Source organism: Antechinus flavipes, chromosome 2 (assembly GCF_016432865.1).
Source record: "Antechinus flavipes isolate AdamAnt ecotype Samford, QLD, Australia chromosome 2, AdamAnt_v2, whole genome shotgun sequence".
Lineage (NCBI taxonomy): Eukaryota > Metazoa > Chordata > Mammalia > Dasyuromorphia > Dasyuridae > Antechinus > Antechinus flavipes.
This window is the reverse complement of record NC_067399.1, coordinates 656,609,227-656,625,962: the sequence shown is the minus strand read 5'-3', so window position 1 is coordinate 656,625,962 and position 16,736 is coordinate 656,609,227. Positions and strand designations below refer to the sequence as shown.

Below are 16,736 nucleotides of genomic sequence, written 5' to 3'. Positions count from 1 at the left end.
GAAAAATGTATTTGCTGGTAGTCTAAAAATCTAATCAAAGGGCTTTCACCTGGAAAGGAGGAGGAGGAAGAAAACTGCCTCTATATATTCCCAAACTACATGCCATTCAGAGTAGCTATAGTGCAGGAAGAACAGTTACAGAAGCAAGAAGGCCACAGAAAAGCCCTCAATCCCACCCATGGCCTCAGCGGTCCATTCAAAATGCAAAACCAAGCAGAAATAAGCAGAGATTATGTATCACTGGAGAGGCAGCGGGCTGTGACTGTAATAGAGGGAAGAGACTCGTATAGGCAGGTGGAGGTTCAAGGCCTCCCAAGGATTGCCAATTCCTTGTATGGTGACTGTAAAGAAGTCGAGGCCTCTCAAGACACTCGCCACAAGATTCTGAGATCTAAGAAGCTGAAGAGGTCCTGAATAGTGAGTGTGTTGGGCAGAGAGAAACTGAAGGATTGATCCCTGAGGCAAGCAGGGAGAAGGCACTGACTGATAGATCAGTTTAGCTCCATGGTCCCAACTTCTGGGGAGGTTCAGACAGAAATCCAAGACATGTCAGACCACCAAGACCCACCCTCAGTGGGGTCTTGGGTAGCCTTGCCTTGCCATGTTTTGTCAGAAATCCCAATCATGTCCCTGAGTTTAAATATCCCCTAAAAAGTCAACTTATGGCCATGCCATACTGACTGCCCTCCTTTGGGTCAGTCTTTTTTCTTACCCTCTCCCATATCACATGTATCTCCCCTAACTCCATTATCCCGTCTCATTCTTAAACAAATGTTCTTGTAAAGATTCCACTGGGGATTTAACCAAGGCAATAGAGGCCTAATTTTTTTCTTTTTATCATCTATTGAACTATCTATCCTGACTTTTTTTTTCATTATCTATTAAACTACCTGATCTCAACATTCACGAGAACCTAGTTTGCAAAACAAACAACTATTAAAGTTCTCTACCCGAATTACTTACATAATTTTATCGATCTTTTAAAAACAAGAGAAATGGATTCACCTGTCCAGTGTACAGGTGACTGACGTCATGTTGATCTCTTTCACATATCCACAAGTTAAAGCAAGCAGCTTTCTTTCTTCTCCACTTAAAACGACTCTGTCTCCTGCCATTAGATTTGTATTAGGTATTATTCCATTTTTACGCTGGAAGCTATGTAAATATTGTCCACTACAAATAGTCTGTACATCTTCTGTCCTTATCAGATTTCCAATACAGTCGCCATTCTTCTCCCTACAATATGAAAAGAGATATAAGGAAACTTCTTCAAAAAAAAAAAAAAAAAAAAAAGGAAATTTCTTAATATAATTACATTCATGTCTTCCCAATATTGTATCCTTTTTTTTTCCCTTCTGGAACTATCCAATTTATGCTATGGTACCAAATTCATGAAACTTCTATTGCATTTTTGATTATACTCATTTTTCATAATTATTTATTAAATATTTACATTTTTGTTATGAAACTAACCTGAAGGGATACTTTACATTTGGAAGAATTAAGTTAGTGCAGGAAGTTATGTGGCCCAGATCAAAACCAAGCAATGCTGACCACCCCAAATGAGCATAGAAGAGAACAGCTCTGTCACAGAATCACAATTCAATTACTACTGTAGATCTAGACATCCCCAAAAGGAGGGAAAACCTCAGAGATTTAAAAAAAATGCATTTTTCCACCAGGGCTTATATGAATACCTAGAAAAAACAAAGCAAGAAATAAAAAAGGCCTGAAAGAAAAAATTGAAAACTAGAACAGGCCAGGAAGAAATTATAATTTCATGATATAGCAGGAAATATTAGAACAAAATAAAAAAAGATGAGGAAGGTATCTGATATCAGCAAGGACACTATTTCAAAATATAAATGGAAACTGCACAAATCTATCAGAATCAGAGGGCAAATTGAAGACAGAATCCATCTATAGGAAAAAGCAGAACATGCACCAAAGAATCACAGTTAAAATCACCCTAAGATCTTGTGGCTTCTATTATGAAGGGGAAGATCTTAAGAGAGTGTTCCTAAAGGCAAAAGATACAGGTTGACAACCAAAAATAATTACCATGCAAAGCTGAGCATAATTCTAAAGGGGAAAAAAATGGACCTTTATTAGAAGAAGATCTGGAAGTTTCAGTTGAAAAGACCTGAGCTGCATAGCAATTGCTGAGAGTAAGAACATCTGAGGCCCTGAAAGGAGACAGAATAATTCTGTTCTGGCAGTTGGAAGAGAAGAGAAAGGAGAAAAGGAATAAGATATGATGTTACAGGAGTAAGGGTAGAAAATTTGCTACTTATCTTAACTGGGTTGCTGAAAAAAGGAGTATACAAGGAGGGAAGGATAAGGGAGAGGACAGTAGGTGAACCTCCCTCTTATCTGGACCGGATAATGGAGTGTTACACACACACACTCACACACATTCACACTCATTCATATTCTCTCTCTCTGTCTCTGTCTCTTTCTTTCTCTGTTTGGTGTAGAAATACTCTGAATTCCAGAAAGAAAGAAGGGAGAATAATGGAGAATTGCAAGCAAAATAAACTTCCTGACCTTGAAGGGGGGGATTAAAAGGATAAAAAAAAAAAACAACACTAGAATCCCAAAGGGTGCCTAACAATTGGGAAATGGCTGAACAAATTTTGCGTAGGAATGCAATGGAGTATTACTGTTCTCTAAGAAATAATGGAAGAAAAGATTTCAGACAATCATGGGTCAGAGGAATCTGGAGAACAATTTGTACCAGGACAACACTGTAAAGAAACACAGCTTTGAGAGTCTTAAGCCCTGGGATCAGTGCAATGATCAAACATGTCTTTAATGAAGTACTTACTCCTAACTTCCTAACACAGATTGGGGATGAGTTTAGAGACAAGCATTTTGGGAACAAACACTGTGGATTTGTTTTGTTTGATCATGCTTATTCATTACAAGAGTTTTTCTATTTCTACTTTTTTTTTTCTTTAATAAATGGGAGACAAGTAGGGTTAGCAGTAGGAAGGGGGGAGGGAAGAGGGCCACTGAAACTTTTAAAAATGCACTGAAGAGAACAAAGGAAGTTCAAAAGAAAGCACAAAAAGGATGATTTTGAAAGCAACATGTTTATGGCCAATGCGGGAATAGAAGTAGCTTAAGAAATGGGAGGCAGAAAAGACAAAACTTCATTTGGAAAAAATAATTTTTCAAAAAGAAAAAAAAAAAGCAGTCCCATCCAAAAAAGGGCCCTGTTGAATTTACCAATTTACTATTTTAAAAATTTACTTACTAATCGAAAAAGCAAGGAAAGTAACAATGAGATAGAAATATATGCTCTTATCCATATTCTGCTGCACAATTAGGCTTTTTTGATGCTGAAGTTCAAAATCAAATTTATTAATTTTAAAAAAGAAAAAATAGTTATCACATTAGGCCGTTTCCCTAGGTTCTTTCAAGTATTAGTTAAAGCCCCACTTTTATTCATTTTTAAATGTTTGATAGTCACTAATTTTCTCAGAATGTACCCAACATTTCAAGACATTTATAAAGAATTAGACTTATGGAAAAAGACAAATGTGAAAATGTACATGTAGAAAACAGGCCATCCAAAGAACAGGAAAGGAAGGAGATAGCCATCAATTGAGTAAGGGATGCACACAATGGGGGATAGGATTGTGATGAAATACTGCTGTACTATAAGAAACGATAAGCAGGATGACTTCAGAAAAATCTGAGAAGTCTTATGTGAACTGATACAAAGCGAGATAAGCAAAAGCAGAATGTTGTACTCAATAATAGCAAAAACTGTGAAAGACTGAGCTACTCTGAACAAGACAATGATTTGAGACAATTCCAAAGAACTCATGAAGAAAAATGCTATGTAATTAATTCTAAAGAAAATGAACTCTGAAGCATACTTCAATATATTTCAAACTGAAGCACACTTTCTTTTTTACTTTATTTTTCTTGGGGGAATGGAGAAGGATCCTTTTATAACATGTCTAATATGGAAATGTTTTACATGACTTCATATATAAAATCAGTATTATATTGCTACCCTTCTCAGGAGGTGGGAGAGGGGCTGGAAGGAGAGAATTTAAAACTCAATTTTTTTTCACTTTTTCAAAGTAGGAGATATTTAACAAAACAAAATTTTTAAAAATTTGAAAGAAAATAGGCCATCAACAAAAGCATTTAAGCAGTATCTTTTTTTTGGTGATAGCAAAAACTGGAAACAAAATAGGTACTTTTCAAAGAGGAAATAGCTGAACAAATTATGACATGGAATAGAATATTATTCTAGGAAATGAATATGAAAAAGAAAAAATTAAGGAGACTTTTATAAGTGCATAAAATAAAAGGGAGAGGACTACAAAGGGAACCAATAGTACTGAAATACAATAATCAAAATATTTAAAAAAAACAAATTCACAGACTCAGCAAAGATCCCTGCAGTGGTCCTGTTGCATTTCCTTAGTTATCAGCTCAATGGCCAGAGCTGCTTTTGCTTCCCAATGCTCTCATCATAGAGTAAGCCCAAGCAGGCTTACTCTAAAAATTTGCTTACATCTACTACTACCTTAATAAAACCCATGATTATTCCAAGGAGCCTGGCCTAAATGGCCACATGAGAAAAATCAAATGCATGCAAAATGTCTCCTGTGCAGATTTGTTACTGATGACCGGTCCAGTGAGACTTTATAAGCACCTCTTTCTAGCTCTGGGACTGCAGCTTACCAATGAACAAGAGTAGAAAATAAATGATAAAAAGGGTTTTTTTAGAATGCATTTAATAAAAAAAAATTTTAAAGGAAAAAAAAAAAACACCTGACTGTAATCTTAAGCTTCAGGATCCCAAGAAATCATCTTTTTATCTCCAATGTTCACCTGGCAATACTGTGTGAAATATGGGGATGCTACAAATGAGAAAAGAATTGAAGAATGGATCTTTTGAAATGTCCTCTATTAAAACTGAAAGAATTTAATCATGTTTATTCCATTTATTATAATGAAAAGAATAGATTTTTTAAAATAAGAGTAATGACTTCAGTGATTTGTTTTAACCTTCACATTTCTAAAAACCACTATTATGCAAGGCAGCTAGGTGACGCAGTTAATAGGACACCAGCCCTGAATTCAGGAGGACCTGAGTTCAAATCTGGTCTCAGACACTTAACACTCCCTAGCTATGTGACCCTCAGCAAGTCACATAACCCAAATTGCCTCAACAAAAAAAAAATAAATAAATAAAAATAAAAAAACATTATTATGCCTTTTGAATAATTTCCCTATGTAACACTGACTACTGAGTTAACGAAAAATGCACTTCCACTGAAATAATGCATTTCTGATCATCCTTTTCTTGGTTGTGGATCATAATTTTGAGCAGAAGGTGATAGGTAAGTGCAGCTTTTTTGGAAAATATGAATTCCCAAGTGCCAGGAACAGGATTTCATTATAAAAACTAATAGCTAATATTCTTTCTCCTGAAAATTTAATTGCTATTATTATACATTTGAAATCAGCTGTACTATGTAAACAAAATAAAGATTTTAACATGAACCCCCTCTATGGTTGCATGGTCGCTCATGACAATTCCACACAGTAGTTGGTTCCCCAAAGGGGGACTCCCAAGACTTGCATGTAAAACTAGTCTAGATGTCTCTTTTTTGTAAGTTTTGTTTTTGAAATTGTGTATGTAAAGCATCACTGAATCAATGGAACTGTGGAAGAATTCAGCTGCTGGAACCATATAAAACGTTTTGAATTACCCTTAAAATATGGAAAATGTTTTCTGAATGCTTTATATTCTTTCTACTGTCAATGAAAAATGAAGAAAATTTCCCATTAAAAAAAAAGAAATATGAGGGTACACATCTTCAAAAGATATCAATTAATGCTTTATTTTAATTTTTAAAAGGCCTTAGAAACACTCTGGACATCAGAGGCTCCAGCCCTTCCATTCTCCATACAAAGAGGCCATGCAGGTATCATAAATAAGTAGAAGAGCCAGAATTTCAATCTAGGCTCCAACTTCAAATTCAAGCTCTTTCTACTTGATTCCAGAGTCTATACAACAAGGTGTCTACCAAAACAAAACCTTCTGCTTACCTTTCTGAAGCTGACATTAACCATATGTTTCTGTGACTTCTCTTGTTATCCTTGGACTGGGACTCCAGGGTCATCATTAGATACCAAAGGCTGAAATACTGGAGATGGGAATGCTTCAGGTGCTCTGTAGCCTTTTCAATTTTAGGCAGCATGGCAAGTGGGATGAGGCTCTTGTCCATTTGTTGTTCGATTGCTCTAAATTCAAAATGCTGTGTCAGAAAGGTACTAGAGATAGTTTTGGTTATTACATTAACTATCTCTGAAGTAAATAAGAGTTTCAGGTTTAGCAATATAAATCACTGTTCTCCTACTTTAGATATTCAATATTTTAAGCTGATTCAAAAGACTTTTAATCCATTAAAGGAACACATGTGCAAAAATGTTTATAGCTACTATTTTTGTAATGGCAAGGAACAAGAAACTGAGTGGATGCCCATCAGTTGGAGAATAAATTAAGGCATATAAATGAAACGGAATATTAAGTGTTCTATAAGAAAAGAAAAACCTGGAAAGATTTAGATGAACTGATGCCTAATGAAGTGAACAGAACCAGGAGAATATTGTACACAGCAACAGCAAGATTATATAATCATCAATTATGATGATCTTGTTCTTCTCAAAAATGAAATGATTCAAGGCAATTCCAATAGACTTGGGATTGAAAAAGCCATTAACATCCAGAGAGAGAACTATGAAGACTAAATGTGATTCGAAGCATATTTTCATCATTTTGTTGTTATCTGTTTGCTTGTTGCTTTTTTTCTTTCTCATGTTCTTTTTTTTTCTTTTTTGATCTGATTTTTCAAGAATGGCATATATTTAACTTATCAGATTGCTGTCTTGAGGACAGAGGAGATAAGAAAGGGGAGAAAATTTGGAACACAAAGTTTTACAAAAATGAATGTTGAAAACTGTCTTTACATGTAATTAGAAAAATAAAACACTATTCAAAAAAAGACATGTGACAGCTAAGAAAGAAAGGAAGGGAAAAAGAAAGGAGGGAAGGTAGGGAAGGAGGAAGGAGAAAAGTAAGGAAGGAAAGAAGAAGGAAGGGAAGGAGGGAGGGAAAGAAGGAAAGACAGAAGGGAAGAAAGGAAGGAGGAAAGGAAAGCAAAGAGGGAAGGAGGGAGGGAGAGAGGGAAGAAGAAACTAATCCACGCTGAATGGACTGTAGTCTGTAGTGAGGGCTCTCTATGGGCTCATACATCTGAAACAAATGGAGGGAAGCAGCATTTTAATAACCATAATAAATCCAAAGAGGTCAATTCTGTCATCACTGTTAAGCTGAACTCATTCTATAACAAAATTGTGATAGCACTCTCTATATATAGGAGGGAAGGATCTATACTGATCCATGTGTGTATATGTGTAAGTGTGTACACACATATATATGTATAACTGTATATATGATATGAAAAATGTCCCCAATATAATTTTTTAAAAGCTATAACCCAAATTTAAACAATATGAAACTCATTACCTGCTATAAAGGGCACAGTTGTACATTTGTGAGCAGTATTTACATGTATAACTATCATTAACGATTGATGGCAACTGTGCAAGCTGGCTTTGTTCTTTTCCCACAGTAGATTTTCTGATACCATTGGCCAAGTAGAATGCCAACTGATTTCTTAGCTTTAATAACTCTGTTTTTTTAAAAGAGAAAAAAATATTGAATTCAGTTAAATTTGATTTGATCATCATACATGCCTTCCTTTAGACATTTTAGTAGCCACTATTTGAATATCAAAAAAAAAAAGAAAAAGAAAGAAAAATTGTAGAATCATAGATTTAGTCTGAAAGGGACTTCAGAGCCCACTAGATCAAACCACCTCATTTTAAAGATCAGGAAACTGAGACCTAGAGAGGTCAAGTGACATACCTAAGATCAAAAAGCTAATAAATATTTAGGGTTATCTTTGAACCCAGGTACTCTTTATTCAGGAATAGACTTCTAAAAGGTTAATGTTTTCTCTTATCTAAACACAAGAATTTAATTTTTTTCCCTTGTCTTTTGATACTTAAGACCACAGACAATGCTACACTATGTACTGCAAAAGATCTGATAGTTTTCCAAGTACAGTGTGTCAATGAAGGTTGAAAAACTTGTTTTAACTGTGGAAAAAAAAAGGATACATTGATGGGGTCCTTACCTCTCCTATCAAGACGATTGGCAGGTACTGGGTACATGTTACCAGTCTGGAGGTAGAGAAGCCATCCAGCTTCTGGATCAGCCCTTCTTTCCTGGCTTAGTAATGTATAGAGAATAACCTAACAAATAATTTTAAAATTTCTTAAAATAACAGAAAAAATACTGAAGAGTACATGGTGCTAATAGCAAATATTTTCTCCCTTCTCAAACATTAACATCCCTCTCAATTTCACTCTCACCTTGAAGAAAGATCTAAAACAAAAACTATTTAAAAGCCAAAATAGAGAACTTTCCTGATTTTTAATTTACACTGTTAGCCAGAGTTGATGAGGCCAGAATTTGTTAGTCTTACTATATACTATATGCATTAAAAGTTAAATGTACAGAATCTTAGTCAGAATTACCAGGCAAAAACAGTCAGTCCTAACTTAAGAATAGGTTCTACCACCAAAGTTCAGTGGTAAACGGCTTGTTTGAAATCTGAAAAGCATTTTCCCATAGAGGCCATCCTCTTTGTGTTACGGAGGTTCCCAATTTGATTGATAAAGCCCCTGTAATATAATGTTAATTGAACTCCAGAACTTAAACACAGTGTGTTTCTATGAAAAAACACCTTCAAAATTCCAATCTGGGCCTCACAGGAAATCCTTTTAGCTGGACTATGCCAGAACCCGAGTTCTTCCTCATCTGTGCTGTCCCCCTTGTCCTCCTGGACTCAAGACTATTGGCAGGTACATGGAAGACCAAAGAGATCAGAGACTGGGGGCCAAGTGGTAAGGAACCATGGAAGAAAACCGAAGGATTCTTGTCAGTGTAACCTCCAAGGCCATATTCTTCCTCCTAGCCAGATGCTTTTCATCCATTTCCTTCCTTATTCGGAGCCTCAGTGTTAAGATAGCCCTTTCCTTCTAATGCTTTCCATTCCTAATGCTACTATCTGCTCTTTTTGACCAAGGTTTCTCCCATAGGCTCCTGACATGGAAGAAGGCAAATTCACTTTCTAAAATTAATATAAAATAATAATAATTCTGTAAAATAATATAAGAGACAGGACAACGTTAATAGGCTCTTGTGCCTGGCACCCATCTTCACTTTATCTTTTTTTCCCCTCAAATTCCATGAAAAATGTGACTCACTGAAATAAAAGACTTGGCTTCTCCAGATCACTCCATTGTGATCATTCATTGCCAGGAGCCCAAGGACACTACTAATGAGGTCCTGAATGGTGTGTTGGACAAGAGAAACTAAAGAATTGATCCCTGAAGCAAGCAGGCAGAATGCACTATTAGAGATCACTTTAGCTCCATGGTCTCACCCTCTGGGGAGATCATCCAGTCTGAAATCTAAGTTATGTCAACCCCCTGAGACTCACTCTCTGTAGAGATTCGGGAAGTCTCACCTTGCCATGCCCTGTCAAAAACCCCAGTCATGTCCCCGAGGTTAAATTTTCCCAATAAAATCTACTTGTGGGCCATTCCATGGCTGCTGCCTCCTTGGGTCAGTCCCCACGGCACTCTCCCTCATGGTGTTTTTCCCCTTACCTTTTCCCCACACTACATGGTACTCCTCTACGCTTCTCATCCCCACTTCTCTTTATTGACTAATTAACTCTTTTAGGATGCCAAGTCCCTTTCAAAATTTAGCTTGCCAACTAAAGACATGCCCCAACCTCATGGTCCCTTTCTTCTAATAACTATGAGTTCCACTGAGAAACTTGTCTTTCATATGCTTTCTCAGTCTATTTCAAATTTACCATTCCTATTTTTTTCAATTCAATTTCAATTCAAATTTACCTGTTCCCTGAAATAAATCTACCTTTTGCCAAGTGAATTCTTCACGTGACCAAATCCCAGCTTTTGGTGCCTACCATCATCTGGTGTCAACATCACCCCCAAAACTACTACCAAGAGTAAGACTAGAACAAGGGAAGGCAAGCTGGGAAAAGAGTAGTCAGCAATTTCTTCCTCCCTCTAATTTCCTCTTGCCACAAGAGAAGCCATCTTGTACCAGCCCTAACAAGATTGGAACTAGGTGAGAAAGGTGGAAGATTCAACCAATACCTGGTGAGAGACAATGGGGAACAAGAGAAAGGAGGGAGTTCCTGAGACCACCAGCCATTCCCGAGTGACTCTTTAGGAGCCGGCCTGGATAACAGCAGGAATGCCTACTAACACAGGCCTATAATACTACAATGAGTGTGCTGACATATGGGCTAGGAATTATTGTCCAGAATATCAGGCATCAATTATTTCAATGGGTCAATTTAGTATTCTTGATGATATCTGAGTCATATTATATCAATTTTAGTTTGAGAAAGCTATGAGGGACACAATTAAGGAATTCAGAGTCATTTATTTTCTAGGCAGTTCCCTAAAGACTAAAATCAAAATGATCTTAATATAATTTCAACAGTTGTAGAACCTCCATAAAAGCAAATGCATAAATATTACAGGTCAAACTGAGAGCTATTAACTACCTTTCATTTAAAGAATGATGATGAGTGTCAATTTATAAAAGATTTATGTGAACAGTAACATATGAATTATATTTGCAAACTGTTCTATTAGCTAAGTGCTAAATTTAGGTTTTTGAAAAACAAATATAAATTATTTTACTTAAAAACTGCTAAGCCAATTCCAATATACTTAAGATGGAAAATGCCATCCCCATCCAGAAAGAGAACTTTGGAGACTAAATATGGATCAAAGCATAGTATTTTCACCTTTTTATTGTTGTTGGCTTTTTTTTTTCCCCTTTTCATGTTTTTTTTCCCCTTTTGATCTGATTTTCTTTTGCACCATGACGAATATGGAAATGTGTTTAGAAGAACTGTACATGTTTATCCTATATCAGGTTGCTTGCTGTCTTGGGGATGGGGGAGTGGGGGAGAAATGGAGAAAATTTGGAACACAAGGTTTTGCAAAGGCAGATGTTGAAAACTATCTTTGCATGTATTTGGACAAATAAAATATTAATTTTTTAAAAATTGCTATGCCATCAAATTAAAAAGTTAAGTTTCTTCTGTTCCTAGCTCAGTTAAGAAACAAAAGATTTTTGAAATTAACAGAGAAAGAGGATCCTAGAGATAAAGACTCTCCAAAGAAAATGTTAGTCTCAAGAGCCTTGCTATTTAAATCATTTCCAGGAATACTTAGGGTAATTCAGCTGCCAAGATAGTAAAGAATGGAAAAAATTCATATTGGAAAAAATAATATTCACACAGAGTTTGGTGCCTGAGTTTGATAAATTAAATTCATCTGAACATAGCAGGCTGTTTTGTTATTAAATAATAAATTAAATATTAAATATTTTGTTGTATTGATGATTGAATATAATTCATACTTCCTGCCAATGCTTTTTTTTCATGATAAAATTCAATAATTCAGCTTTAATGTTTACTAAAGATTTGAACTTCAAGCTTAAATTGAAGCTTAAAAATTTAAAGCTTAAAGAACTTTAAGGTTACCATTGAAGTACAAAGGGCAGGTAATGCTATCCCTACTTTGTTGTTATTGATGATCACTCGTTTCAGCACTGTCAGATTCCTTGTGACCCCATTTGGGGTTTTCTTACTGCCAATGCTAACACAACTTCAGAAGATCCACATAGAGATGGAAATTGTATATATGTATAAACAACTATTCATATCCCATTCCTCCATAATTCCTCCACCAATCTTCCCACCCAAAGTGCCAGTCAGCCAACTCCCCATGCCCAATAGAAGGAGGGGAAGGGAGTTTGCCATTATGATTTTAGAGGGCTAGTCTGGGACCTTAACACATATCATAATGTTGTTTCAATGTTGAAAATGGGCTACAAGTTTTAAATAATCAATTTAGAAATGGACTTTGGGCATGAAATCAGGGACAAACTACTAATTAAAATAAGGAAGTCCCAAAGTTAAGATTTACCTATTGTACTCATATATTTAGAATTCTATTTTTATTTTCTGCACATTAAATATATAGTGTTCTCACTATAAATTTGTTCTAGAAAGCAGAAATTTGGTCACTGCAACAAAGAGTGCTGATTTCTTATACTATACTTGTCCCCAAATCGTATATGAGTCATCTTTTTTTTTTTTCAGAGAAGTTGAACAAAATGAAAGAATTCACCTTGGTGGCACAGCAAGTGAGCCCTTTTTCAGACTCCTAAGTGTTTTGGCCCAGGTGATTTCAGTCAAACCTGTCTGCAAAAATCAAGTGAAAAGTTTGAAGTTTCCCATGAAGTTCTCTCCAAGCACATGGCTTCAAATATTTACAACTTTATAAAGGATTAACTGTTTCTCTTCAAATCTGGCTCCATCTGCCCTGCTCATGAGGATCACAAATGGGTCAAATTTCAAAACTACAGCTTCAGTCCAAGTTACACAATTTTCAAGTACAAAATTAAAGCCTTTGGAGAAATAAAATGATTTCTCCTCCTTCAATCCTCAACATCTGTAAAGTCAAAAGCTGCAAAAATATAACCAAAAATTACTCTGGGCTTGAATCTAAAACTTAAAACTTTCATTTCAAAAATGTGTTATCTAGAACACTTTTAGCAGCTACAAAGATGCAAAGTTCCTTGAGTTAAAATTCACTCCAAAACTCAGGTGTAACACAAACATATTTTATATAACATCTTTTTGTGATTTAAAGTTTTTTAGATATGAAAAAGAAATGGCTTACTCTCTATAATACAAATTCATGTAGGAGATATATAATTTTTTCATTATCAATCTACAGCAGATGATATTATTATAATTATGTTATGATCAATATTTCCTAATATATAAATAAGTAATAACATGGTTTCAATTTATTATGGTAATGATTTAGATTTTATTTCCTTCCCTCAAAAATAGTCGGAAGTATTTAGTTCTAATGTCTGTGTTCCAAGAACATTTAGGTTTTTGGCTTATTTGAAAGTCACAACTTTTATCTACTTCAGCTGAATCTCAAATCATAAAAACATTTAATATATCAATAATTCAGTTTCTCTATTTAATCTTAGATGAAATTCAATAACTGTGAGGGCGAGGGGGAGGAAATTGAAAGAGTTAGTTTACAACCCTGCTACTATCCTTACTTTTTCCCAAAATTTCGGCCCCAATAGTATACATGTCTAAGATAAATTTCCTTAAAATGGATCACAGGAAACATTTCCAAAATTGAAAGCCACAATTTGGAATTAAAATAGTAAGGCCACATTATTGCATTTTAAAGATATGTGAACAGAATGTGCTCTTAGAAAGATTAAATATCTTCCATTTTAAGAACATGCATCTGTTACCTGGCTTCTGTGTTCAATAGAATTAGACTCCTTGCCGGTTTTCAGCTCCAAAGGCATTATTCTACAAGTAGCTTCAGAACCTCGATGGATTTTCACATTGACTGTGACATCAATCTTGCCTTTCAGGCCAAATCTTGGAGACCAAATGTTCTCTTCAATATCTAGCGCTTCTGTTACTTGAATCCTACAAGATGAGTCATTCTTGTTTCTATCTTTTAATCTGGAAAAAAAAAATTACATATTTCTTCTGAAGAAAATGAGGAGGAAAAAAAGATGCATGTAAACCAATCAGTAAGTAGAAACATGCCAGTCTTCCTAAAAGATTAAACACAGCCTGGTACAAAGACCATTGAGCTGGAACTCAGATCTGGGGCTATGTCCCAGTCAAGGGATCTGGCTGAGTCATTAGAGACAGCAAGGTGGACCTAGAGGGAGGATGACATGCATTCAAATCCCACCTCAAACACTTACTGTATAACCTTGGACTAGTCACTGAACTCTGTTTGCCTCAGTTTCCTTATTTGTAAAATAAGCTGGAGAAGGAAATGGCAAGAAAACCCCAAATGGGGTCACAAAGAGATGGACACGACTGAAACAACTGAATAACAATAAATTATGTAAAGAGGGTCTTATAATTGTATTTAGCTCATTCTTATGAATGTCATGGAATACTACTTTACTATAAAAAATGAAGAACAGGTTGATTTTAAAAAGGTCTGGAAAGATTTATATGAACTGATGCTGAATAAAACAAGCAGAATCAGGAAAACATTACACACAGCAACATCAAGATTGTATGATGATGAACTATGAAAGACTTGGTTCTTCTCCACAGTTCAGTGATCTAAGGCAATTCCAATAGACTTTGGATGGAAAAATGCAATTTTTCTCCAAAGAGAGAACTATGGAGAATGAATGTGGATCAAAACACCCTATTTTCACTTTTTGGGGTTATTTGTTTTTTTCCTTTCTCATGGGTTGTTCCTTTTGATCTGATTTTTCTAGAATCACAAGACAAATATGGAAATATGTTTAAAAGAATTACACATACTGAGAACTAGATGGTGATTTAGTTTCTACTTAGTTAGGAAAATTAAATTAATACAGAGAAATTAAACTTAAATTAGAAAATTGAAATCTAAGAAATGGGCATCTGGAACCTATAACAAGGAAATCAAAGATTGTAATCAGGAGTGGTGGTTTTAGATTTAAAAAAGAACCCTTGGGACTTTGCCCCCTTCCCCTTCTCCCATTCCATTATCAGTAGTCTTCCCCCTAAAGAATGTAAGCTCACAGGGGACTAAGACTAGTTTATGTAATCAAGAGTGGAGAATTAGAATAGGAGATTCTTCTCAGACATTATGAAGAGTGGATGTAGTTTCACTCTAACTTCAGTAACATCCAATTAATGGTGAATCAAGGAAGGAACTTGTGCTTCAGGATAGAAAGTAAAAGAATGCCTTCGCATTTTTCAAAAACCAGCCTAGACACTTATTTTTGCAAAAATATAAAATAAAATCCTTCCAGGATTAAAAAAAAAAAAAAAGAATTGCATATATTTAATCTATATCAGCTTGCTTGCTGTCTTGGGGAGGAGGGAGGTAAGGAAAAGAGAAAAATTTGGAACGCAAAATTTTACAAAATGAATGCTGAAAATTATCTATACATGTATTTGAAAAAATAAAATACTACCAAAAAAAGGAAAAAAAAAAAAGAAAAGAAAAGATACAATTCTACTACTCTACACTAGAGAATCCCAATCAAGGAGACAATAAGGTCAAATTAGAAAGGCTTTCTTACGAAGTGAGAGGCATCTTGGGAAAATCCACTGCCATGGGCGTACGCATGAAATCTTCAGCCCATTTGGAAAATGATGGAAGATAGTCTTCTATTTCTTGTTGAAATTCATCTTGTTTCAGCTTTAAGTGGTACCTTTAAAAATGGGTGAGGAAATACTGAATATAAAAAAGAAAAAATAAAAAGGACAAAGACAGCAGAAACATGCAGCCCCAAACCAAAGGCCACACTACCTCCATTCCTGGAGGGAGACTCTAGTTATGTTGCTTGGTGAAGAAGATGATGGAGCATGCTCCCAAGATGTGTACAAATGAACATCACACAAGAAGGAACTATGAGAGGCTTAGCACTGCGGACTGACCAGAGCCCATTTCCCCCAACTCCTTTCAAATTCTCTGCATGACCAATCCATCTCCTTGTAGCAGATGGCTTGCTTGCCTCTTGTCTCTGCCTGTAACTAACAGGCTTCTTTCCAATTGCTGTTCAAACTTTTCTGCTGTGGGCCTACAAATCAAGGAAGTCCCTGAGCAAGAGGGGCTCTCCTTTACAGGAAAACCTTTGTCAAGCCTATAATGGTTGTTCTAAAGCTTTATCTTATTTCCTAATGCCTTCCCCAGTATTCTAGACTGGTGGATGTACAGGTATTTATTGGGCAATATCACAAAGCAAAATGGGGAAAAGCAAAAAACAGAACAAAACTCTAGTATAACCCAAATATTTTGGAGATTCCAGGAAACATATTTCCATAACATAATTATCTCTAATTCTGATTGTTACTTACATTTCCTTCAGATGTTTTATTTCTTGAACAGTTTGTAGAGCAAGTTCTTGGAGTTTTTTGTCAGCAAAGCTGTCAATTATCGCTTTTTGAAATATTTCGTGCAGGACTGTGCCGATCAACATTTGGTGAGAATTAGGATCACAGCTCTAAAAGAACATGGCAAATGTATTTTTGATGTGTTATATATTAAAAGACCTTTTTTTTTACATGCATAATTACACAAGAAACTGATATTTTTTAGATATTAAGTAGCCAAGAGAAGAGAATATGAAATATTTTCCTTCATCTATTTTTCCTTTATCTCTTAGCTGTTCAATAAATTCGCAGGACGTAGAATGCCTAAAATAATAATCTTCAAAAAACTAATTTTACATCTACTAAGAATAGACATGATTAGGAATTAGGAATTCCTGATTCAGGAATTAGGATTAGGAATTAGTGGAGAGAGCCCAATTCTGATGTCAGGAGAACCCGAGTTCAAATTCAACCTCAGATGCTTAACACATCCTAGCTGTGTTAAGCAAGTAATTTAACCCCAACTGTTTGGCTAAAATAAAATAGGATTAGGAATTAGGATTAGGAATGATTAGGAATGCTTAATGTTCCTAATGAAGGAATGTTTAGTACAAATATTCAAAAAACATCTTAGAA

At 35.4% G+C, this 16,736-nt stretch overlaps 1 protein-coding gene across 1 annotated transcript in view; it reads right to left on the bottom strand.

Moving 5' to 3' along the window:
• The window catches only part of DNA2 (DNA replication helicase/nuclease 2), a 41,533-nt gene that overhangs the window by 14,522 nt on the left and 10,275 nt on the right, over window positions 1-16,736 (bottom strand). The window contains exons 5-11 of the mRNA XM_051973863.1: window positions 16,086-16,231; window positions 15,308-15,439; window positions 13,508-13,727; window positions 8,235-8,352; window positions 7,562-7,727; window positions 6,082-6,276; window positions 1,006-1,236 (exon numbers count right to left, since the gene is read on the bottom strand). Coding sequence (XP_051829823.1) covers window positions 1,006-1,236; window positions 6,082-6,276; window positions 7,562-7,727; window positions 8,235-8,352; window positions 13,508-13,727; window positions 15,308-15,439; window positions 16,086-16,231 — 1,208 coding nt within the window. The remainder of the gene's footprint in view (window positions 1-1,005; window positions 1,237-6,081; window positions 6,277-7,561; window positions 7,728-8,234; window positions 8,353-13,507; window positions 13,728-15,307; window positions 15,440-16,085; window positions 16,232-16,736) is intronic.